The sequence below is a fragment of the Sciurus carolinensis genome, chromosome 16 (genome assembly GCF_902686445.1).
Source record: "Sciurus carolinensis chromosome 16, mSciCar1.2, whole genome shotgun sequence".
Classification (NCBI taxonomy): Eukaryota; Metazoa; Chordata; class Mammalia; order Rodentia; family Sciuridae; genus Sciurus; species Sciurus carolinensis.
In genome coordinates, this window is record NC_062228.1 from 5,664,017 (window position 1) to 5,687,876 (window position 23,860).

Consider the following 23,860-nt stretch of genomic DNA (forward strand, 5'->3'; position numbering starts at 1 on the left):
AGATCCTCTACCATCAAACCCAAGCCCCATCTACCCAGAGTTTGGTGTTCTGCTCTGAATCTTTTGTCCTGAGAAACCCTCTCACATCCTTTCATGCAATTCAATGAGGCCCAGAAGCCCACCCAAACTGGCTCATCAAAGGAGAGACTAAGAATCTCCAAAGGTTTGGCAAACCCAGGGACCAAAAGGAAGTCACCTCCAGTAATAGAAGGGTCAAGAGGAGTGCCACTCCCTACAGGAGTTGGAATCCATGCAGCTTCCTCCGCAGGACTAGCCAAGAAGGGTCCTTGTTGGATGTTCTCAGACCTTTGAAGGGATGACCCAAGACCAACAGAAAAAAGCATCTAGAAAGATGAGCTTATGTAGGAGAGCCAGGTTCTTGGTGAAGGGAAGCTGAGGCACTTCCAAGGACTATTGCTCTTTTCCAACTTACACAGCCAACTCACAGAACTGTGCAGCATTCTCTGAGAAATAAGAATGGTAGAAGGAAAGACCCTGAATCTCTGCAGAATTATAAGCTGTCTTTTATGACATCTCCTGCTTGGGCCAGTGGATTCTCCATGGATTTCAGTTCGTCAGCCAATGACGATCTCGACCCACTTCTACCCCACATGACTCGCCAGTGCTTTTCCACTCACCAGGACTGGCCGCATCTCACAGAAAACCAGGAGGGAAGCCAGCTCGATGTCCTCGCTGTGTCCATTCTTCAGAGGAACAGATCTAAACCCTAAAACAGGAGGGGGTAAGTGCAAAGGCAGGAATTAATGTCAGATCTCGGCCTTCTGGGGTACCCAGCAATCATATACCCAAAGAGCAGGGAGGTCAGAGCACCACATCAGGGGTGACTATCTGGAAGCCAGCAGTTCCCTCATGAGGGCTGGGTATAGAGGCTAGTGGTCTTGATAGACAGGTCCACACAGGAGGCAAAGTTAAAAATCTGCCATCTAGAAATGAAAAGGATTCATTCAGAAGGCACTAAAGTCCATAGAACATTCCATGTTGACTCTAGACTGCAGCTGTGGTTCAATTCCTTAAATACACCTGAGGCCAAAAGACTCAGGAAGCAATGAATCCTCAGCCCTGTCCTCCATGTAGGCTTTTACAAGGCACAGGATGGGGATTGTGTTTTATCTTTAAAGATTTCCAATCTTCCTGTCCCTTGGTAGCTCATGGAAGTATTGATCCTCCTCCTCCAGCAGCCATTCCCTGTTTACCATTAGGACCTGTGTTTGACAATCCTTTTAATGTTTCCTTTTACTTAGGGTTGGGTGAATCTCCTCTCACCTCATTAAGTAATGTTCAAGTCAACTCATTTGGAGGGTTGGTTTGCTTGTTTTAATTAAATAGTATGAAAGGGTGCGCAGTAAAATAGAACTCTCGCTCCCAGCTAGTCAGGCTCCACGTCCTAAAAGGAACCATTGCTAACTTTCCCAAGACATTCTATGCACAGGTTTGGGTTTCTTTTAAATCACAGCTGAGGGCTGGGCTGTGGCTCAGTGGTAGAGCGCTTGCCTAGCACGTGTGGGGCACTGGGTTCGATTCTCAGCACCACATAAAACTAAATAAAATAAAGGCATTCTGTCCATATACAACTAAATATATATATATATATTTTTTAAATCACAACTGAATAGGACCTTTCAGTTTCCATTTAATATTGTAACTTAGGGATCCACTCTGTGGCCCCGACTTGACCTGAAAGCTTTTTATTTATTTTGTAGTCACTGATGCTCCAGGGTAAGCAATTCCCCACTAGGGAACCCCACTATTTCCTGTGTGCCTTCTTCCCTCCAATTTTGATTCATTTCTCTTAGTGCAAAATGTCCTCTATCAATCAATTTATCACCTTTAACCAATATCGACTGCGTCTCTCACTCTCCACCACTCATGAAGAGGAAAGAGACACCCATCCAACCTTTCTTTCTCTTCTCCTAAGTTGGGTAAAGATATATTGTTTCTCCCCTCGACATCGTTTATGATATTTGTATTCCATTTTGTAACCATAATTCTCCCAGGAAAGGAGACTTAGTTCTATTTCTCTAACACTTCATTATAAATGTTTTTAAATATGCAGGAAAGTTAAAATAATATTACAAGGAACACTTGTATACCCCCACCTAGACTCTACCACTAACCTTTCACTACTTACCGGAGCACCGTCCCCTGAATGTTAGCATCTCATTAACCAGAGCCTAATGTTAGTTTACATAGTTCTTCTCATGTAAAGTTTACACATAATTAAATGCATGCACTTAAATTGTTCAATGCTCACTGTGGACGTTACATTCTTAATTGTACATTTTCTAAAGCAGCCTTCAATTTTACAGTTGAGTGACAGACAGTCTGAGTGGGTATAAAAGTCTCAGGTCACACCCTTCCCTGTAGCATTTTGAGGATGTTGCTCTCATTGGGTTCTGCTGTAGAGAGGTTCTATTTTCACCTTATGGGTGATGTCGCTTGTGGGTTTTCTGCCTGGATGAATGATTGCAGAATTCCTACAGCACGGCCCGCAATGCTCCACCTGGTAATGGATGTGAGTCCCTGGGAATCTTGTTCAAAGGCAGATTCTGCCTTGGGGCCTAGGATTCTGCATCTCTCATGAGCTACAATCTACAGATGACAGGGAAGAAATCAGTTTAGTGTTGATGTGCTCTTGGGTGCTCTGGGAGGCTCTCAGGTACCCTGTACACTCCAATAGCATGGTTCCGAGCAGGAGAAGCCTCTCTGACACCCTGTGCCTCAGAATCCAGCGCATGAACTCTGCCCTGTGGCCAGCTGTCTCCAGCTCCATACAGCTCTTCTCACTACCCAGTTCCCACTGTTATGCACTCTTCTCATATACTGGAGTTAGGGATGATGAAAGGTGTTTTGCAATTTCACCAAAAATAGAATTTTTACTCTTCTTTTGGTTATTTCACAGAGAAATTTTTAAAATAAGATCAGTATTTGGGGCTTTTAGCACCTGGTGGCAATAAGAGATCTCAAGAGGAAGAATAGGGGGAAGTCCCAGCTCTGGTCTAGCAACCTTGAACTGGTTAATTCATACAGTGCTCAGATTTTAGAGGCAAAGATGATAAAATCTCTTTCGCAGGATTACTGTGAGGATTAAAAGAGAAAGATGTTAAAGTACCTAATGCAATAAATGGTGTTTCCTTCCTGCCTGAGTCCCAGCTAGTGTGAGGGCTTAAATGCATCCCTCACAACAGTGAGCCAGGTTCATTTTCGTGCTCAGAAGGCCCTTGACGCCTCGTGCACAGAGGTACGGTTCATTCTGTTTCACTCCTCCCACAAACATGGAGGCATCGGGCACTGCTGGGAGCTGGAAAGGGGAGTGAGGAGGTCCCTGCTGTATCTCGCGGGTAGGGGAGGGTCACATCCGTAATCATCCTTGAGATTCTGTTCTTTTTTTTTTTTTGGGTGCTGGGGATCGAACCCAGGGCCTTGTGCTTACAAGGCAAGCACTCTACCGACTGAGCTATCTCCCCAGTCCCGAGATTCTGTTCTTTATATCTCCAAGTTATCATCTGGGTGGACTGATACTTCAGCCATACACTGAGGAAGCTCCATCAATCCTGACCTCTCTCCAAGGGACTGGGAGAGGGTACAAGGTTCCTGCCCCCCATCCCTCAGGAGGACATCAGAGCAACGAGGGGTAGCAGTATGGTCAGGAATGGCCGGCACAGTTGGCATAAAAAGAAATCCATTATGGCATTAGGCCTGTAAAGATTTCCCAACATCTACACCTCCTGCATCATCCCCCAAGCCTTCCTGATGAGGCTAATCCAAACAAAGCACATGGAAAATTAGAGCATCGCAGCTTAATTGCTGGGTTTAAAATAGTTTAAAGAATCGGCAAGTTACCAAGTAAGGGCTGCCAAATATCAGGCCTCCGGGACTTACAAATGAATAGTCATTAAATTATGAAATGGGTATTTCTAAAGTGAGAAAAAGAAAGCAGAGGGTTTAAACATTCTCTGAAATGCTTGTTCAACCTATTCACTTGGGATTGGTTTCCTCAATGGTAGATGGGCAGCCTTGGCCCCACCCAATTTTCTCAAAGTACCATCCAAGGGCCACCTGAGGAGCTGGCCAAACATGTAGATTCCTGGGCTGATTGGAGCCCCCAACATGCCTGCTACTCAGAAGCTGGGCTAGTGTCCAGTGGAAGAAACGGTCGGATTTATGATACTAAGACCGGCAGAAGTTCAAGAACACTTAACATGATCCACGTTTGAAAAAGAAAGGATCCAGTACAGTTCTGCAGGTAGCCTGAGTTTCCCAACAACATCAAAAGACTATTTTTTTAATATAAATGACTAAAATGAGAGTAACATCTTTCTCTTGAAAAATCTTTCTTAGAGAACAGGGAAACGTGACTTCCAGAAGGTCTCCAATCTTACCTCTCATGCATCAGAAACACCCAGAAAGGCAGGGAGGAAATTCAACATCCAGGGGGCACCTGGTTGTCAACCTCATACACAAAATCCCATGGGAAAGGAGATTAGAGAAACTGCCCTCCACATGAGGACAGCTGCCTTACAGAGCAGGACCTCGGGAGGGGATGGCCCAGGAAGCAGCCCTGAGCTCCTGGGCCACGGTCCCTGCCCACCATGGCTCTGGAAGCTGCACTGAGGGGCTCGAGCCTCCAGGACTCAATGGGCAGAGCAACAAGGAGTCAGGTTCTTATAAGCTGGTCATAGGACCCAGCCAGGTTCAAGGCAAACACAAAATGACCCTTGTCTATCCATGAAGGGGTTTTGTGTTTTATTCAGCATGGAATAAAATTATAGTAATGCAAAGAAATCAACACCCCCAATTTTATAAAAGAGGAAGGTGAGTTCTGAAGGTCTGGGGGAGCTGAACCCAAGACTGAGCCTCCCCTGGGGACCCTGGCTCCACGCCATCCAGGGAGCGCCACAGCAGCGCCAGGCCAACAGTGCACAAACGCTGCAGTTGGCACACAAGTCTTAAAGGGCACAGCACCACGGCACCCCTTTCACCCTCTTCCTCCCACCTGAGGGCTAAATATTCAGAGGGGGCCCAGCTCCAAGCCACCCAATCACTTTTGCACTGATTTGATCAAAACCGGGAAAAGTATTTTTTCATTCTTTTTAAAGCAGCACAGATCAAAGAACAATTCTGGCCCAAATTAAGTGTCTTGATTAGAATGCTTCTTGCCTGATTTGATGCCTTTAATGGGGTAAGTGGCATGAGCCAGGAAGTTGGGGTCGCTGAACATGTCTTCCTCGTAAACCACAAAGCGCAGAAATGCGAGGTTTGGGTCATAAATTTCAAACGTCACCTTCTCCTGCGTTGCAGCCCAGACAGGGCTGAGGCCATTGTCATCTGCAAGGAGACGGAAGCTCGTCAGAGGCTGCATTCGCCCTGCCCTCCCGGAAAGCCAGTTTCTTCATCCCTGGCAACCACACAAATACGCCCTATCTACACCAAGACCCAGGAAGGGCTGAGCCCTGGTCTTTGGGTTTTGGGGTTTTGTTTTCTTTCCGAGTGAGCACTCCTGGGCGAGCTGCAGTGTGGGCTGGCCCTCGGGGACAGAGAAAGAGGGCACGTCTCCCATCTCGCCTCCTGTGAGGGGGCAGGAGCTGGGGCTGCCAGTGTGGGGCTGGAAGGACAGGTGAGAGCCGTGCCACTGCCCAGTCAGGGCAGCAGGCTGAGGGTCCCTGAAGGTCATCTCTGGAGTGGACAGGGGGGACCCAGCCTCCAGAATGGCCACTTGGTCAGCAGCCAAGTCGTGCAATAGGCTGCCCTTGGTCAGGGACCGTGATTCTGCATCTTAAAAGGCCACAGCTCACCGGTCCTTCCTGCCCTCTACCGGCCGAGGTCACCCTGGGTGGACTGAATGACGCCAGGTCAGCCATGTGTGCCCCAACTCCCCAGGCCCCACTCTGCTTCTTAGCCTTCAGTTCACACACGTGTCAGGTCTGGGTTGTCGCAAAGGAAACCCACCTGGTATCCCAGGGCAGCGCAGAAGCCCTGCCCTCGAGCCGGGCCCGGCAGGCGGAGGCACAGCACCGGAACAGGTCCAGTGCAGTAGGAGAGCCACCCTTCCTGTCCCCTCCCTGAACCATGGGCACAGAGGGGCACAGGAAAAGGGCTGGACCACAAAGCGCACTCAGAGTCCCCTGGGGACAGCATCTGCGCGTGAGCCAACTGGGTGGCATTTCAAGGAAAGGCCCAGGCTACTCACTCACAACCGTCGTCTTAAACTTGCTGTTGTCGTACTCGGCTCCACAGACCTCCACCTCCACGAAGGGACAAGCAATGGAGCGGCCAAGCTTGGGGAGATGGCGAGCGCCAAGAACCTAGGACACGGGAGGTAAGTGTGCTGTTCCCCCAGGTCCATAAGGAGGGGCTGAGCTTGTCCCACAAAGCAGCAAGGCATGGGCTCTGTTTGCGTCTACGGTCCGGCTGCACAAGTTCAAAGCCAGCCTCATCCACAGAATTATAGCAACCCTCTAGGGTGTGGCTCCTGAGTGTCCACCATCGCTGCTTCCCCTTGGAAGATGAGGAAATGGGGTGGAGGGTTGAGGTGGGTTCCCAGGTGGGAGGAGAAGCCTGGACCAAGCCCCTTGTCATCTGACCCAACAGGTGGGTCCAGGTGAGCACCCACCAAGGCTGGGTGCCTTGTGCTGGATTTCCCAGACAGGACAGGGCGGAGGAGAGCAGGGCACTCATTCGGTAACAGGTCTGTATTAAACAAAGACCTTAGGTGGCACGCGCTTCACTTCTCCATCCTTAAGCTCGTGGGAAATGGAATCCACTTAACTTAGAAAAACCAACACATTCTCTGAAAATAGGATTAACTTAAGAAAGCTTTGACCCCTAAAACTGGCCAACAGGGGGGCAAGCTCTCCTCCGTTGAGACCCGATGTCACGTCCATATTGCCTCTCTCTCTCTTCCTAGCCAGAGGCAGACCTCACAGGGACCCAGGGAGAGATCATGCCTCTCCCACAGAGGACCAGGAGAGGTCACCCGAATGGGTTTAAGGCGCTCCCCTCCCCCAGGACAGCACTCTGGAGGGGACTGCAGACGTTGACGGTTTAGACAGGACGACAGGCACCACTAGCCCCAGAAGCTCTCTGGGCCTCTAAGGCAGCGAGGCCCCACCCCGGAGGGCTCTACCTTGACAGTGAGAGTCAGCAGGATCTTCCTCTGCGACTCTGGCGGCATCGGGTCGTACTTCTCTGTCCGCATGCTCTCCGGCTGTAGGACATAGCCCGTCCGACCATTGAGCGAAAACAACGCGTGGTTCATCTGCATGTACTTGTCTGCAAGGACAGCCGAGCGCCGCTGTCAGGCAGCCCGGGACATGGGCCCCCGGGCAGGGATGCCGGGTACCGCTCTCCCAGACAACTTGGGACAGTCGTGCAAGTGAGTATCTGACTTCGAGGACAATGTCAGGTGTAGGAACACCTTTCCAAGTAGGCCAGTAGGACCACAAAAGACTAAAACCTGCTAAAACAGGGCTGGGGTGCAGCTCAGGATTACTGCACCTGTCTAGCCTATGCAAAGCCATGGGTTCCATCCCCAGCACCGCAAAACAACAACAGGGGCGGGGGTGGGGAGGAACTACTGAAAGCTAAAAATATCTACAAAGAAAAAAAAATGCATCCAAATGAAATCATTTTAGCTGGATACAGTGACACGTGCCTGTAATCCCAGTGACTCAGGAGGCTGAGGCGAGAGGATTGCAAGTTCAGGGCCAGCTTCAGCAATTTAGTGAGGCCCTAAGCAACTTAATAACATCCTATCTCAAAATAAAAGATAAAAAGTGCTGGGTACGTGGCATCCCTGGGTTCAATCCCCAGTACCAAAAAACAAAAAACAAAACAAAACAACAACCCTATACTGGTGAAGTTATGCCAAAAATGTGAATTCAAACTTCCACGCAATTGTGTTCCCATCCACTGTCTCTAGGGGGCGCCGTCTGGCAAAGGGTCTCGGCTCAGGCACAACTCCATACAGATGCTCGGTGGTTTTCTGCAGGCAAAGCGTATCAAAGGCAAACACAAGTGCCCCGTGACCCACCTAGTTCTTCTGAGACCTGTGCCCTTCAGATGTGGGCCTGCATCCGAAGGATGCTCACGGGAGGGTCCAGAAGGCAGTGCTGCCTCTGAGAGCCAAGGATGGGCAATGGCCTAGCTGTGCCTCCACAGGAGGCTTGTTAAATAAATGACAGTTCCACTCAGTGGCTATAAAAAGAATGTAACAACAGTGCAAAGCACCGTGATTTATGTCCCAAAGCTGTGCATGTTGGTTTTCCCCAGCATGTGAATATCTCTGGGTGAGATAGAGTGAGCATGAGGTCCCCGAAGAGGGGTGGCCGAAAGGAGTAAGCCCCCAAGACAGCTGCTGAGCCTGGATCCCGCTGAGCCTGAAGCTACAAATCAACTCCTAGACTTTCATTACACAGGCTAATAGAGCTCCTTCTCTTCAGCCAGACCAGTGATCACACAGGGCCATGGGTCCCCTTCATTCAGTTCAGCCGCTGGGCTCTGCACTAACTGGCGTTCTGGCTGAGCCCTGCAGTTCCTCCGACAAATCACTGGCCCCCAGCTGGCTGCCTGGAACGATGTGGCCCCCTCTGGCCCGGCTGCCTTAGGTCCTCCCTCACCTGCGGTCTGGAAGTTGAGCGCCACCATCTGGGAGCCACACAGCCACAGGCGGAAGGGGTCGTAGTTGGAGGAGTCGACTCTCTGTCCCTTGGGGTAGACGCGGGTCAGGCCCTTCTGATTATACCTCAGGAGATCGATGGGCTTCTGCCTGACGATGCTGTCCGCCTTCGTCTCCACGAAAGAGCGGATTTCCCGGAAGTCGGGGTTTTCTGCAGACAGAGGCAGGTCGCACTTCACTCTCACGGGTCTCGCCCACGCGTTTTCTGGATACCTGGTGCCGAGCGTGGGTGCTCAGGTGGTGAAGGGCAGCCAGGAACGTCCCTCGACAGGACGCTCCAGTAGTGATGATGTGCTTCTGCCCACCTCCCTCGGGGGCCGCAGGGGCCGCACACAATACAAAGGGACCCAGTCTCTCCAGTCTTTCCGTCCAGATATGTCACAATTTTTGATTAGAACTATTAGCATCCCTGAAGCCTAAAGCACTAAAGTACAGTTACAGAGAGGGGAGGAGCGGGTGTCGTGCGGAAACAGGAAGGTATGGATCTTAGGGTGAAGATGCAGAGAGAGATCGGCTCCCTCCTCAGGATGCCAGAGACAAGCTGAATGAACCCCGAATCATGGAGGAGTGAGAACCAAATGCTACTGCCTGTGGGCAGGGATGTGACAAGAAGGGGCGCCCAGATGGGTAAATGGCAAAGGAGGGGCAGGAGGGATGTGGACATGGGTCACCTCGCTGTGACATGTCCCACCACCCAGCTGGGGAGGGACAGCCAGCAGTAAACTGGCTACGCTGAGCCGGGCCCACCCAGAGCTTCCGCATCTCTCCCTGGACCTGGAGAGCCCTGGGACCTGCCTACTACGCAGAATTTGGTGGAAGACCCACTTTTTAATTCCGCCAGGGTAGACTGAACCCTGGTCACCAGCACATCCAGGACCTCAGCTCTAGAGCCTATGAATCTGCTGTTAAATGGGAAAAGGGACAGTGCAGATGTGATTGAGGAGTGTGGGACTGCGTGACCATCCTGGATTTCCAGGTGGGCCTGCTGCGTTCACAAGGAAAAGAAGGTCAAAGGACCAGAAGCCACCAGAAGCTGGGAGAAGCAGGGACTGGAAGCTCCCCTGGGGCTCTGGAAGGAGTACAGCCCCTGGCACCTTTGTTTTGACCTGGTGACAGTGGCCTCAGATGTCTGGCCTCCAGGACTGTGGCCTCCAGCACAGATGTGTGCTGTTTTCAGTCACCAAGTTCATGGCCATTTTTACAGCAGCCGCCCTCTGAGCAGGTTTGGCTACTGAGACACCTAAGGGGCCGGGGACAAAGGAGCTGTGACTTCTGCCAGGAGTAAAGAGCCAGCAGGAAAACACTGCCCCGAAGCATCAGACTCAACAGGAAGCGCTGCTCAGAGCCCAGGGCGGTCACGGGGAGGGGGTTACCCAAGTTATCCTTGGTTTTGCTGGTGGGCTTGCAGTAGACCACCAGGTCCGAGAGCTCAATGGCGATGGACTGGTTCTTCTCCCAGTACTTCATGTTGTTCTCCTGTTGAAATGCCACCATCTTTAGTTGCAACCCCAGGCCACCAGCTCCTCTGGCCCCTCGTCCCCCTCCCCTCCTGCACACTCAGAACTTCTGTGGGGTTCACTGTTCTCCTGCCCTGAAGATGCCCCTGCCCCTCCACCGAGCAGCTTCCACCCCGATTTGGTGTCCAGTCCAGTCCTGGCCACAGCTCTCTCAAGTAGGTGGGGGCCTGGCTGGCAGGGGAGGAGACCTCTTTGACAGGACCCCTCTTCTCCTGCCTTCCACCCGCCCCTCCCTAAGCCCAGTGGCAGCTCATCAAATTCCAGTTCTCCAAACCCTGCAGGCCACCTTAGCACATGTGCCCCGAACATGCGCAACCTCCAACTCTGCCCAGTGTGGCTCCACCCAAAGGGCTCTCCTCTCTCCCCAGGGCCCAGGCCACGTGCATGGACCCCAGAGGCATTTTCCCATAAGGTTCACTGCCCAATCTAACTCTAGCAGGTAAGGACGAGCTGCTCACTTCACCCACAGCAGGCCTCCAGAGTCCATCAGTCTTTCCCTGGCCCAGCGAGGAGCGCAAGAGAATATTTAATAAAGTCACCACGGGGGAGGTGCTTAGCTTCAGGCACCACACACTAAGTGTTTGATGGATATTATTTGGCCCACACATCCCAAGAAGCAGAAATTATCTCCATGTACACAGAGAGGTTGAGCAGCTTACTGGAGACAACACAACTAGCTGATGTCAAGACCAAACGCTGAGGATCAGGGACCCAAAGTTCCTGGAGAAGATGTCACTAAACCGCCCCTATAGCCAACAGCACCATGGTTCACAGTCGGTCTCCAAACCACAGCAGCACCCTCAGGCTCCTAGCCCCTCGTCCGCTCCTGGGCCTGTCCAGCAGAGCCCTCTTCTGGACGCACCCAAATTCTCCCTTCTCTGGGAAGCCTGCATGGAGACGGGGAAGGGCCCTGGCCCTCCTGAAGGCGTCCATGCCTCTTGCTGCCCCAGCCGGCTCTGCCAGGCCCAGCCTTGACCTTCCCTGTTCCACTGTCCTAACTTAATGCTCTCTAATGCTAATGCTCAGACAGTGGCCCCTAGCCGCGTCCCTTGGCAGGAGGGCCCTGCAGGTGGCAAGTGGTCAGGCAATGAGTGCACTTGGTGAGAGGGTGGCAGAACACCAGGGTTATGACGTGGAAACTGGAAACCAGGCTCTGAGAAATACTGGGTCAACTGGGAAAGCCATGCAGCCTCCCGGAGCCTCAGTTTCCTGAACTGAAATATGAAGCTAACAGGACTCCTCCCTCCGGGCCAAACAGGAAGCCTCAGTGGATCAGCAATGGTGGCCGCTCAGGTTGCCCTGGGAGGCGCCTCCCTAGGTAGAGGACTAGAAAGTCACACTGGAGAGCAAGCAAAGGCACGCAGCCGGGCTCTCCCATGGGAACACCTTTGCCAGGGTGCTGACATTAATTCCTGCCACCAAAGCAGACTCTGGCAATGTCAGGACGGCACTGCCTGCAGCTGAGCCCCCACGACACACCCCAGCTCCTCTGCCCACACCTGACCCAGTCCAACCCTTTCCGTGATTCCCAGGAGTCCCTGGGTACAAAGCAACCAAAGCAGGAGTGTGCAAGGCTGTGGTGGGCGTGGGGCGCGCCGTGACTTCCAAAGGCCTCAGCCAACCCAACACCGCCAGGCAGACCAGGCCAGCATCTCTCCAAACCACGGCGTTTGCTCCTGCCCTGGTATCAACCCAGCTCTGCACTCCTGTGCACAAGTTTCACCTAGGGTTCCGGCGGGTACAGGAAACCCCAGCAAGGACACTGTTCACCTCCACTGACGACAGAGTCGCTTAGAACAAGGGTGGGCAGGACACCAGGCACAGCTGGAATTACGGAATATTGTCCCTGCTCACCAGGCACAGCAATGACAAGTGGGGGCTGCAGCTGATTTTCAACTCCACAGACGACGACACCAGCTCAAGAGGAAATGCCAGTTGCTTCTTCGAAGTGGCTTAACACTCCCTCTCTGCACTGAAGGTGCCACCCCCTGGGCCACCTTAGAGCGTCCAACACAGAGCTCTGGAAACTCGCTCGCTAGGGGGACGGCAGTGGCTGGCCTTGGCCATCGACTGGAGGCAGTGATCGGGCACTGTGTACAGACGTGCCTGAGCCGGCGCCCGGGCAGGCGGTGAGGTCTGGTGAGGAGCGAGGCTTCCAGCCCGGGCAGGACGGCCTCGCTCCTCGGCCCGACCAGCCCCTCACACGGGACGCCGCGCCCAGAGCCGGAACTCGGCCAACTCCGCCGAATCCTGTTTTCTTTAACCCTCAAATGTAATAAGAAGACTAAAAGTTGTTCTCATGAAATTTTAGCAAATGTAAAAACCAATTAAACAGGAATATAGATCAAAGGCAGCAAAAAGCAGCCTTGAAGAGCAAGGTTTAATTTCAGAAAACCTCCCTGGCAGGAGAGGCGAGAGAGAGGCAGGAGGGGGCCAAGGCGCCTCATGTGAGGCCACACTGTTCTCCAGGATGCACCAGGCAGAGGGGCCGGTCTCCGCCCTGTGCCCAAGCCCACACGGCAGCGTCCCCCAGGAGGCTGGGTGCCTGGGAACAGACACGCAGGGCCGTCACCGCTGGCTTTCTCCATCCTCAGCTAGGAGGACCAGAACCAACCACTGGAACACGCTCCGGAGGGTCACATGCCATCAGGTGGTACCACACGGATCACCGTGACAACACACAGTTAGCAATGAGGACACACCTAGGTGAGGGATGACTTTCAAACGAACCTCAGGGCGGTGGCGCCCCCTGGTGCCTCAGATCTGGACCACATCAGAAGAACTAGCAGGAAGGCGCGGTGTCCCTGTCAGGGAATGTGGGAACAGCAGCTTTGCTGGCCACAAGCTCACAGGTCATCGCGAGTGACTGGTGATGGTGTGACAAGGTCCCTGGCTTTCTGGAACAAGGGAAAGATGGCAGACCCTGCCAGGGAGGGTATCCAGTGACAGTCCTTCTACAGAAAGCCTTCTGAAGATGGTAACTGCCCTGCAGAGAGGTTGACAGGGTGAGTCAGCAGGCCTTGGTGACAAGGACCAGGGAAGGGGCAACCAGGCTGCTGCAGGTGACCCTCCCAGTCTCTAGAGGAGAGAGACTGGACTGCACCCTGAGATCCGGGGGCCGGAGCAAGGGAGCTCTACCCCAGGAGCAGGCGAGTGCGGGAAACTCTAAATTTCTTTCCACAGGAAAGAGGAGGGCACCCCCCGCCATCCCTCACGACGCGGCAGCTCCCCACATCCTCCTGGCACAGTGACAACGTGAGGACCAAGGCTGTGCACAAGGCACGCGCCCAGCCTCACCACACACCCTCCGGTGCCCTCACCTTTCAGTCAAGCCTCTGGTCCTCGTTCTGCAGACCAGGAAGCTGAGGCCCCACGTCCCAACCTGCCAGGATGGAGGCCCAACCTGCCCGACACCAAACCTCTGCCTTACCCCAACCTCAAAACACTCCAGCCAGGTGCTGATGCTCAACTGAAGAACCCCAACCGCCTGTCCCCACCTAGAGGGGGTGCACCACAGGGACAGATCTCATTCACCCCTGTTCCCAGGGCTCTTTCCAGAACCAGGGAGGCAAGCTCAGTGACCGCTGGCCATGGAAGGATCCAGGCTGCTTTGTAAGATGCACAGGACAAGAAAACGTTCAGAAGAGGAAGGCGGTACTTCCTGGGTAGGATGCGTTGGCAGGGGGGTCACTGCACACGCCAAGTCTCCTGAAGGCTCAGACTGGGCCCAGCTTCCCAGGGACCTCCAGTGTCCCTCCCCACCGCCCAAGGACAGGGCTGCCCTGGAAACAGCCTCGCCTGCGCCCTGAACCGTGTGGCCCCTGGGCCCGCTCTCCTGCTGCCAGGACGCACCCGCGGCCTCAGCAGAGTGCCAGGAACCGGGAATGCCAGGTTCACCTGTGCCCAGGTGAGCAGAGGCCTACCTTGGTGTCGATCTTCCAGGTGATTTCCCGGATGCTCTGAAACCACTCAAAAAGCTCCTCCACCCTGTCCGTGGCGAACTCCACCGGGGGGTCACCCTGCTTCTTGGGCTCCAGGATGAAGACGAAAGGTTTCTGGTTTTTCCCCTGCGGGGCTTTCACTTGGGCAGGAGGAAAAGAAGGTCCTGTTACATATCCTGAAGACCAAACTGCACCCCGCCAGGCCACCTCTCCCAGGAGCCAACCCAAGCCGCCACTGCAAGTCACCCTGGCCCTGACTGGAGCGTGTGGACGCCACACACGGCCCTGCCCTAAGTGCCCTGAGGGTTCAGTAGTGGCCTCCAACAAACATCAAGTCCCCAGTCCCTGTGAAGGTGACCTTATGCAGAAATAGATGTGCTCAGTGAACGATCCTGAGACATCCAGGGTTCAGGATAAACCCTAAATCCAAGGACTGGTTTCCTCATAAGAGAAAGGAGGGAGAGACCTGGACACAGATACAGGAGAGCAGAGCACAGGAGACGGGGCAGACCCAGAGCAGGCAGCCACGGCAGAGAGCACCAGGGACCGCCAGCGTCGGCCAGGCGAGCCGAGGCCTGGGGTTCACTCACATGGAAAAAGTATTTAGATAGAAAACAATCACAACTATGAGGGGAAATCATCCACCTAGAAAGATTAGCTCTAAGATTCCTGAGCTCCCGATGCCAGACGATACCCTAAGTGGTGACAGGCACTGTGTCTCATCCAGTCCTCATCACAGCCTTGTGGGTACGACTACCTGTTGTGTCCATTCTACAGGAGAAAACTGAGGCTCTGAGAGACAGTAACACGTGAGGTCACACAGGCGGTAGTGGCAGAATCGAACCTGGCAGTGACTCCCTACCCGGTGCCTCTGCTCTGCAGGAGGGAGGGACATGCATGGCGGGGGAAGGGGAGCCCCCAGGACTCAGGCAGGTGCCATGGTCACTGCGGAGCTCGGTTTTCACATCTGGCAATGGTGGCATAGAATCCCTCCACCCAGCCACCCCACTGGGTTGTTGCCAGAGAGAAAACAGAACAAGTGATCAAGGCAGAAATCGAAGGGCTGGTGTGGAGGCAGGAAGCACCTGGGACAGCTGTCCTCTGAGCCCCCGGGGACCACCAGAACTCCCCAGGGAGGGGCTCGTGGGGAGCGAGCCCAGGCTAACCAATCAGCGTGCTGCAGCAGCGTGGAGGCCGAACGCGTCTCACGGCCTGAGCCCTCCACTTAAACACAGGCCAGCCCCAGACCCGGGGGGCCCCTGCAAACCCAAGCCTGCCACCACTGCCCCAGGCCACGCTTGGGTCACGCCTCGCTTCCCACTGGCCCCAGACCCCAGTGTGGGTAGTCTTGGTTTCCTGGTCCCTGCGTGAACAGAGAGAAGGGACAGGCATGCCACCTCATAGTGACTACGTGGCAGAGCTGGTCTTACAAGTCGAGACTCCCGGCCCCATGCTCCAGCTCAGCTGGCTGCCAACCTCAGAAGCCACGAGAAACCTGGACAGATGACACTGGGGACAAGAGCTGACAGTCATCGAGAACCCATCAGGTACTGACTCTGCTTCAGCACCCACTTCCCAGCTGGTACCATCAGCACCACGGACCAGCCCGGCCCAGACACGCTCAGCTCAGGCAGGGAAGGAGCCAACATCAGCGCCCACCAGACAGGACCATGTCTGCTGCCCCTCTGCTTGGGGTGGGTCTGGGGTCAGGCTCTGGGAGCTGCTAAAACAATGTGTGCACATACCGACATTGTAGGTATTGAGGTCCAATATTCCTCTGCAAAGAGACCCTAGGGGATTGTCTTCAATAATCTGTGAAGAAACAAGACATAACTCATGGTAGTCGTAACAGGAATAATAAAAAGACAACCCGTTTCCAAAGCACACGGTTTAGCAGAGACACTGCCCGTGGAATTGTTTAAAATGCACTTTCACTACAGGATCCGTCCACCAGGAGGGCTAAATAACAAAGCTCGGAGATGAAGCGGACCTAGTGGTCAGCAGATGCCACAGGTTCAGTATCTCATTTCCCCTCCATAAAAACAAGCCTGGTGAATCCTGGGACAGATTTCAAAACACACCCGAGACCCGTTATCTGACATTACTATGAAATGGAACTCTTGGCCTACGATGCCCCAGCTCAAGAACCCACTGCAGCTCCCCAGGGCCCATGGAGGCAACTGCTCTGCTCCATGATCTTCCCCAGCCCTGGTCGCCCCCATTCCCACCAGCTCTCCCGCCATCGCACACCTAAACTATCCCAGGGTCCAGCTGAGATGGAGACCATCCTGTGCCAGGACAGGGGTGGAACTGTGCGTCCACCTCCGGGTTACACCGCCCCACCCTGCCCCACCAGGCTAACACCCACTGTTGGCAGGAGTGACCAGGACACACACATGAACCTCTGCCTCAGCGGGAACACACAACACAGCAGCATCCTGCTGACCCCTCCCTCCGCCCGTTCCTGGCGGCGAACTCCATTTTGACTTTTCAGGCTCACACGTCCCCTCCTCCAGGAAGCCCTTCCAGATTGTCCCACCTCCCTTAGGAAATAAATGCTTTGGGCTCTAAAGAGACCCCAAAGTCCTCATCACAAAGATGTCACCCTGGCATGGGGCTGTCACCGAGAAAGTGGCTGCTCCCTGAGCCTCTGGTCAAAAGGCAGAGGCTGGGGAGCAGAAACCCAGCTGGCAGGGTCACAGGAGGACCTCTCCCGGTCCAGCCCGGCCCACTCCGTCACTCACACCAGGTACGCTCTGCCCGTCTGGCTGTCCAAAGTCTACGGCTGCATTTGCAAACCACTTGAAGCCAAGGGCAAATCCCCCGCTCGGCTACCTCGGCTCCCAGGGGAATTCTCTGCAGATTCAAAGCCTCCCGCCCAGCACGGCCTGATTAAAGAGGACGGGCTTGTCACGGCCAGTCCGCCCATAGCGACTTGGGTCCAATCCCAATTTCCACGTTGCCCTTTCTTCCCTGTTACAAAGCTCAGAGACCACAACCAGTGCATGTCAAAATTCACCCCCTGAGATGGCTCCGGGGACCCCCCACAAAATAGCCTCGCAGGACGGAGACTCACCTGCTTTTCCATTTCCTCAACGTCAACTGTTGAAATGTCCTCGACATAGTTGGACGGGAAGTACTGCTGGATTCTGGTGCCATAGTCTCCCTTCCACCTGGATAAAAGCAGAGGGCGTCAGAGCCTTCGCCCGCGGGTATTAACGATCCATTGCTGCTCATTAGACCCCTGGCTGCGGCTCCACTGTGATGGGAAAAGGCGGCAACTGGCCACGTGGCCAGAGGAGGTTGTCGTTATGTGACGACAGAGGATTTCAAAGGCAGCTTCTGCCTCTGGTTTTAATCACCAGGGTCGCTAGGAGCTCACTATCCTCCTCGTTGCGTGATGCTCATGTTTGGTCAAAGACGTGGGAAGTCACACGTCTCCCTGTTTCAATAGAGGATGCAGACAACACTCTCAGGCAGGCGCCCACCCCATTTCAGGGAGGGCTGCAAATTCAGACATAAAAGCCATACAAAGAATGTTCTGGAGCCAGACAGCCCAGAATCAAATGCCAGCTGCACCACAACCCTGTGGAAGGGAGGAGGAGGTCCCCGTCCCTCAGCAAGGCAGGGCACCCCACCCGCATGACACCTGGGACGTGGGGCCCAGCTGACCCTCAGCAAGGCACGGCTCCCCACCCGCATGACACCTGGGATGCGGGGTCCAGCTGACCCTCAGCAAGGCATGGTTTCCCTGCTGCATGACACCTGGGACGTGGGGTCCAGCTGACCCTCAGCAAGGCACAGCTCCCCACCTGCATGACACCTGGGATGTGGGGTCCAGCTGACCCTCAGCAAGGCACGGTTCCCCCCTGCATGACACCTGGGACGCGGGGTCCAGCTGACCCTCAGCAAGGCACGGTTCCCCCCTGCATGACACCTGGGACGCGGGGTCCAGCTGACCCTCAGCAAGGCACGGTTCCCCCCTGCATGACACCTGGGACGCGGGGTCCAGCTGACCCTCAGCAAGGCACGGCTCCCACAACCATGTCACCTGGGACGCGGGGTCCAGTGACCCAGCAGGCCTCGGCTGTCTCTCCCAGGCGGGCAGGCCCCCTCCTTCCAGCTTGGCCATCTTACAGCCAGGGGGCTCTTTCCAAAATGGACCTCTGACCATGCCACAAGGCAGCTCCTCAGGCCTCGGGGACCCAGCCTCCGGTCTGGCAATCACAGCTGGGCAGCGTGTGACCCTGGGACCCCGGGACTCTGGGACTCAAGCCTGCTGTCTCCAGACAGCCCGTCTGCCCCGGCCTCTGCCAGGCCCTGCATGTCCAGCCCTCTCCTACAAGCTGCTCGGACTCAGTTCCGCAGCACCCAGCCGTCAGCAGCGGAACCTGCGGTCTGCCTTGCCTGCTCTTTGCGACGTCTCAATGATGGAATCTGCTCTGCGGTGACAGGAAGCGCTTTGGTTTTTTGGCCTGGACAAGCAGAGTGAAGGCCGATGGTGCCGATGGTGCTGACGGCCTAGGGACTGCCCCTCTCGGCCCTTGTCCCGCCTTCCTCCCCCATCTCTCCACACCCATCTCGGGTACAGGCTGCCGGCCGAGAGTGACCACACGCGCCGCTTCCTAGGCCTGAGCAGCGGACACCTGCTGCCAGGTGTGACTGTTAGCAGCAGCACTCCCGGGGTTGGAACGTAAATCATTTGGTCCCCTGCTCTGCAGGAAGTGGTCCGGGAGGATGAAGAAAAGCTGGCTGGACACGGGCAGCCCCCTAGGTGGCGCTGTGACCATGGGAGAGTCAGAATACCGCCTTGGCGCAGCCCGCCACGGCCCTTGCCGAAGCAACTCACGCCAATCTCTCCATTCATCCCAAAGCCTCAGAATCCATGGAACTCACGTCGGAGGCACGGAAAGGCAGGAGTCCACCCTCCACACTGTGACTTGGGGTCATTACCTGAGCACAGAAGCCCATGATCCGCCCACCAGGGAGAACTGGGACTCCCTCAGCGGTGGCTCAGGAGCACCATGGCAGCACCCGCAGCCCCAAGAGACCAAATCCTGGCTGTGCCTCTCAGAGGGGAGCGACTCTGGCACTGGGAGAGGCAGGCAGACAACACTGTGGGCAAGCGGGAGCAGCGGGCACTGTGGCAGGCCTAGCGGGCAGCTCCAAGGCCTCACTCCAGCAGAGCTCTACTGTCACCTGCTTGTCACGTGGGGGATCCAGGTAACAATTGGCGTGGAATGAGAGGGTTCTCCTGACTGAAAAACAAGTGTGAAAATCCCTGGACAGAGGTCCCTTGTTGAAGCACTGAGAGGGGCCTCACATACCAACGAGGTTAAGAGTGGGACCTCTGCAATCAGCCTACGGTGTGACCCTGGTCAGCTTACTGCCCTTCTCTGCCTCTCAGTTTCCTCATCCATAAAAAACAGGTACCATCACGTGGATAAATAAGCTTTCAAAGGAAGTGCTTGGCACGGTGTTTAACACAGGACGGCGCTCAACATGAGCTGCTGCTGGGACTCCAAGTCAGGTCCAGCTACGTGGGGGGAAGAAACGCCATCTAATTTAGTGCTTAAATCTCCGCCAGGGCTCACGGTTATAAGTGAGTTCTTACTACTCTCAGGTACAAATCCACTTGCCTGGGATCTATCAATGGGCAAAACCTCTTTCTTCTGAGGTGAAAAAAGAGGTACTAAACCCCAGCAAACCCAGCTATTTCTGCCCTAAAAATCTCCTCTCTTTAGGAGAGGTTTAGGATGGTGCAGTCGTCGAGCGCAGAGCCTAAGCTACCGCACAGCAATCTCAACTTAACATAACACGGGCTTGTGTAGTGGAGAGCGTCTGTGGCCTCAGGAAGACTGGGTGGCCACATCTGTGAAGCGTGGACAGTACCCGTCCCAGCTCGCAGGACCGTAACGAGGATTCGGACGATGTACGAAAGCAGTCAGCAGAGTGCTGCTGCAGTTGCGGTGACCATGGGGAAGCGCGACCATCGGCACTGCTGTTCACCTACTGTCCCAAATGGAGCGCGCACACAGCCACCTTCCCAGGGACTCGGCGTGGCAGGCCAAAGCCAGCCCAGGACATCAGACGAAGGGGATGGAGGTCAGCCAGCAGAGCGCCACCATGAGAGTGGCACCCACCTGCCAGGCATGCCGGCCCGCCTCAACCTTGCCAGACCCCTCAGCCTTAGCAGCCTCCCTCAGCCTTGCCGGCCTCCCTCAGCCTTAGCAGCCTCCCTCAGCCTTAGCAGCCTCCCTCAGCCTTAGCAGCCTCCCTCAGCCTTAGCAGCCTCCCTCAGCCTTAGCAGCCCCCGCAGCCTTAGCAGCCCCCTCAGCCTTAGCAGCCTCCCTCAGCCTTGCCAGTCCCCTCAGCCTTAGCAGCCCCCTCAGCCTTAGCAGCCTCCCTCAGCCTTAGCAGCCCCCTCAGCCTTAGCAGCCTCCCTCAGCCTTACCAGCCCCCTGGCTCCTTGGAGACATTGTGGATGAGGGCCCCACGGCAGAAGCTGAGCTCGTCGCTTCGCTTGGCTTTGTAGTCGTACAGAGCTTTCACGGTTCTCTGAGGCTTTCAGGGAGACAGGAAGGAAAAGGTCAGGCCTGGTGACAGCAGCAGAGGAAGAGGGAGTCTCACCCGCAGCCCTGAGGCGCCTCACTGGGAGCAGGTTTCAGAGGCCGGGGTGACGGTGCCATCTGCTGGCCAGAAGCCAGCACTGCAGAGGAGCCAAGGCATGGACACTGGCCAGGGAGGCTTGGACACTGGGCTGGGCATGACCAACATTGCTCGGTTTCCACAACGAAGAATGGACATGCCTTTCAGATTCCACAGTCACCACCTCTGAAGTCCTCAGGGGTCGCTGTGCTCTGGGTGCCCCCAGGAGTTCAGACAGCACCCTCCCCTGGCTGGCCAGAGGCCGCACCACTGTTGCCACTTAGGCCTGCAGTCCTCTGACTGGCCTCCTGCGAGCCCTGACCTTCGGCAAGAACAGCTGAGGTGCTGCTCCATGAAGCTCATCAGAAGGTCAGCTCTTGGTGACGGGGAGGAAAGACCGGACGTAGGATAAAATCTCTCTCCAAAGAATTTGCTTGATGCCTGCTGCTTGGTGACAGAAACCCATGACAAAAACGACAGCCTAATGGCAAGAAAATCTTCACGGGCAGAACTCTGGAACTGTCACACTGCTTAGATCTAGGGCTTCCCTTCCTCTTGCCCAAGGGAAATGGGAACAGGGATCAGGAAACCCGCTCCTCAGAGGTGGGCAGTGGAGTCAGACATGCAGGTGCCAATCATCACTCCGCCCCTTCCTAGCTTTATAAGTCTGAGGCTTGCCACGCCTCTGTCTTCCCACGCGTGAAGATGGAATTTAAATTTTACACATTTCCTAGGTTTGCTGAGACTATTACATGAGGTAACACACGTAAGGGCAGAAGTAACAACGGCCTACCACAGCCAAGCCCGGTGCTAAGCCCTTTTTACCTGCCGCGTCTCCTTTAACCCTCACAATGTCTCCAACGGGGAAAGAGAAGTGGGAGTGTGCCCATTTTACACGTGAGGAAACTGAGGTACAGAGGGATGATCTTGGGAAATCCACTCCAGGTCAACAGCAGGGAAGCAGCTGAGCCCAGAACTGGATCAACTAGCGTGGGTTGTGCCATAGTCCATGATGTTCCATAAAAAGCAATGGGGTTCTAGAAGCTCTGTCACAGGGCCTCTGCCTGGAGGCCACCCAGACCTCCTGCCCTTCTCTCCTCACCTGCAAATGGAGCAGGCGCCACCTGTGCTTCCAGGCAGGTGGAAGGACCAGAGCTGGACCCAAGGCCTCAAGGAGGAGAAGCCTGTGACAGAGGGGAGTGCCACACGGGGCTCCCTGAGGAGGAAATCTCCAGCCTGCCGGGTGGCAGGAGAGGTCCTGATAAGCTACAGAGAAGCCAGCCCCTCCCCAGAGGCCAAGCAGGCACATGGCAGGCCAAATGGTTGAGAGCCAGCCTGCCCGGGACCGAGTCCAGTCACACCACCGCTCTCCTGGGCAGTTATCAACCTCGATGTACCTAAGTTCCCTCCTCTAAAATGGGCACCAAAACCAAACCTGCTTCACGGGGCTGCCATGAGGGCCAGTGGTCTGCCAGTGCCCGATATGTGGCCACCTATTACTATTGATCTGTTCCCGAGTTTTAGGAACTCACTGAAGGAAAAGAATGCAGACGATGCCCAAGGCCTTGTGAATGAAGCAGCTCCCTGTGGTCTAACTGGGACGACAAAAGCTCGAAGCGACTCAAGCCGCGGCTGACAGGGAAACAGCTAAGCGGGCAGGATCACCAGGACAGTGCCCGGCGTTAACACGTTTCCAAGTTAGGACTCCAGCCTACGGAGCGCGCTCAAATGCTCAGCCTACGAGGCTTGACGAACGGTCACTAAGGAGAGAGCAACAGGAAACCTACGGAGACGGAGGATCGGCAAGCAGGATGGCCTCGGAGGACTGGGAGCAGCAGAGGTTGGGTGGGGCGGCAACCCGAGGCCCGGCTCTCCTCTCCTCCTGTGCTTCCTCGCATCCCTCCTCCAATTTTCAACAGGATGGTAGTGATCTCACCCAGAGGTGCTGATCACCGGGGGTCGCCTGAGGTCCAGGGGCTCACACGGTGGACAGAGGAAGGTGGCCTCTACACCTCAGCTTAGTTGCCAGAGTTTTAAAACTGGGAGATCTCATGTGAAACACCCCGACTCCTGGCTCGTCTGAGCCATCCGAAGAGCCAGCCTGCCCTCCCCCGGGGCAAGGCCAGCGGATGCTGTGACACAGTGCCCTTGAGGTGACCAGCGTCCCTCAGAGGACCACAGGCTCCATCACCCTGCCACCCGGCTGACAGAAGGCCAAATGCCAGCTGCCATTCATCACCAGGCGTGCACTATTTTGTCACTGTCACGGAAAATGAAAAGGCTGAGAGATTTCTTAGGCCTGGACAGCTCCACTCACCCGTGTCCCCTGCCTGACCTTCGTGGGCATGTGAGCTGGCGGCCCCTGCTTCATGAAATCACATTTGAAGAGAAAAAGAGAGACTCAAGCCCTTCAAAATTAACTCCAAAGTACACTCCACCAAGAGCAAAGGCATACGTACAGCCCCCAGCGAAATGTCCAGAGCCTGTGCACAGGCCGAGGGCCGACCATGCCCATTACCAGAATGTTCTTCCGTTCTGATGAAGGTCTTTGAGACCAGCTAGAGCACTGCATGCCCAGACCCTGAAGACTTCTCTTCTTGCTGAAGATCTACATTGACCAAGGATGAGAAATTTAAAGAAAAGGGAAGAGAAGGGAGAGAGGAGGGAAGAAAGAAGTCCATCTGCACTTAACAGGGCCCACCAGCAAGGCAGCTTCCTAAGCAAGGGCTGTACACTAACCGGGTGCCAGTCTCCCAGACAGGAAGTTCGCTACCGTTCTTCCTCCACCTGCTTAAACTGCATCTGAGACGAAACCAGAGCAAGGAGGAATGGGGGACATAAAGCAAAATCCACCCCCACCCGACTGAAGGCATGCAAGTCAGGTGGGAAGGCAAGATAGCATTTGCCCCGCAAGGAGGTCAGCGAGCCAGACAGAGCTTACAACCATCACGGGCTCAGTCAGCGAGCAAAACACACGTGAAGGACTTTTAATTAGAAGACGTTTGGCCCAAAGGTGGTTCATCCAACCTCAGGGTTTTAGCAAGGCACAGGTGCATCTG

The 23,860-nt window shown here is 54.9% G+C and overlaps 1 protein-coding gene across 1 annotated transcript in view; it reads right to left on the reverse strand.

Annotated features, from left to right (window-relative positions):
* Nucleotides 1-23,860, reverse strand: part of Plcg2 (phospholipase C gamma 2) — a 137,249-nt gene that overhangs the window by 16,612 nt on the left and 96,777 nt on the right. Inside the window, exons 22-31 of the mRNA XM_047528056.1 lie at nt 20,608-20,717; nt 17,230-17,326; nt 15,899-15,965; nt 14,136-14,293; nt 10,069-10,171; nt 8,637-8,846; nt 7,145-7,290; nt 6,209-6,323; nt 5,179-5,346; nt 639-727 (exon numbers count right to left, since the gene is read on the reverse strand). Of these exons, the coding sequence (XP_047384012.1) occupies nt 639-727; nt 5,179-5,346; nt 6,209-6,323; nt 7,145-7,290; nt 8,637-8,846; nt 10,069-10,171; nt 14,136-14,293; nt 15,899-15,965; nt 17,230-17,326; nt 20,608-20,717 (1,263 nt within the window). The remainder of the gene's footprint in view (nt 1-638; nt 728-5,178; nt 5,347-6,208; nt 6,324-7,144; nt 7,291-8,636; nt 8,847-10,068; nt 10,172-14,135; nt 14,294-15,898; nt 15,966-17,229; nt 17,327-20,607; nt 20,718-23,860) is intronic.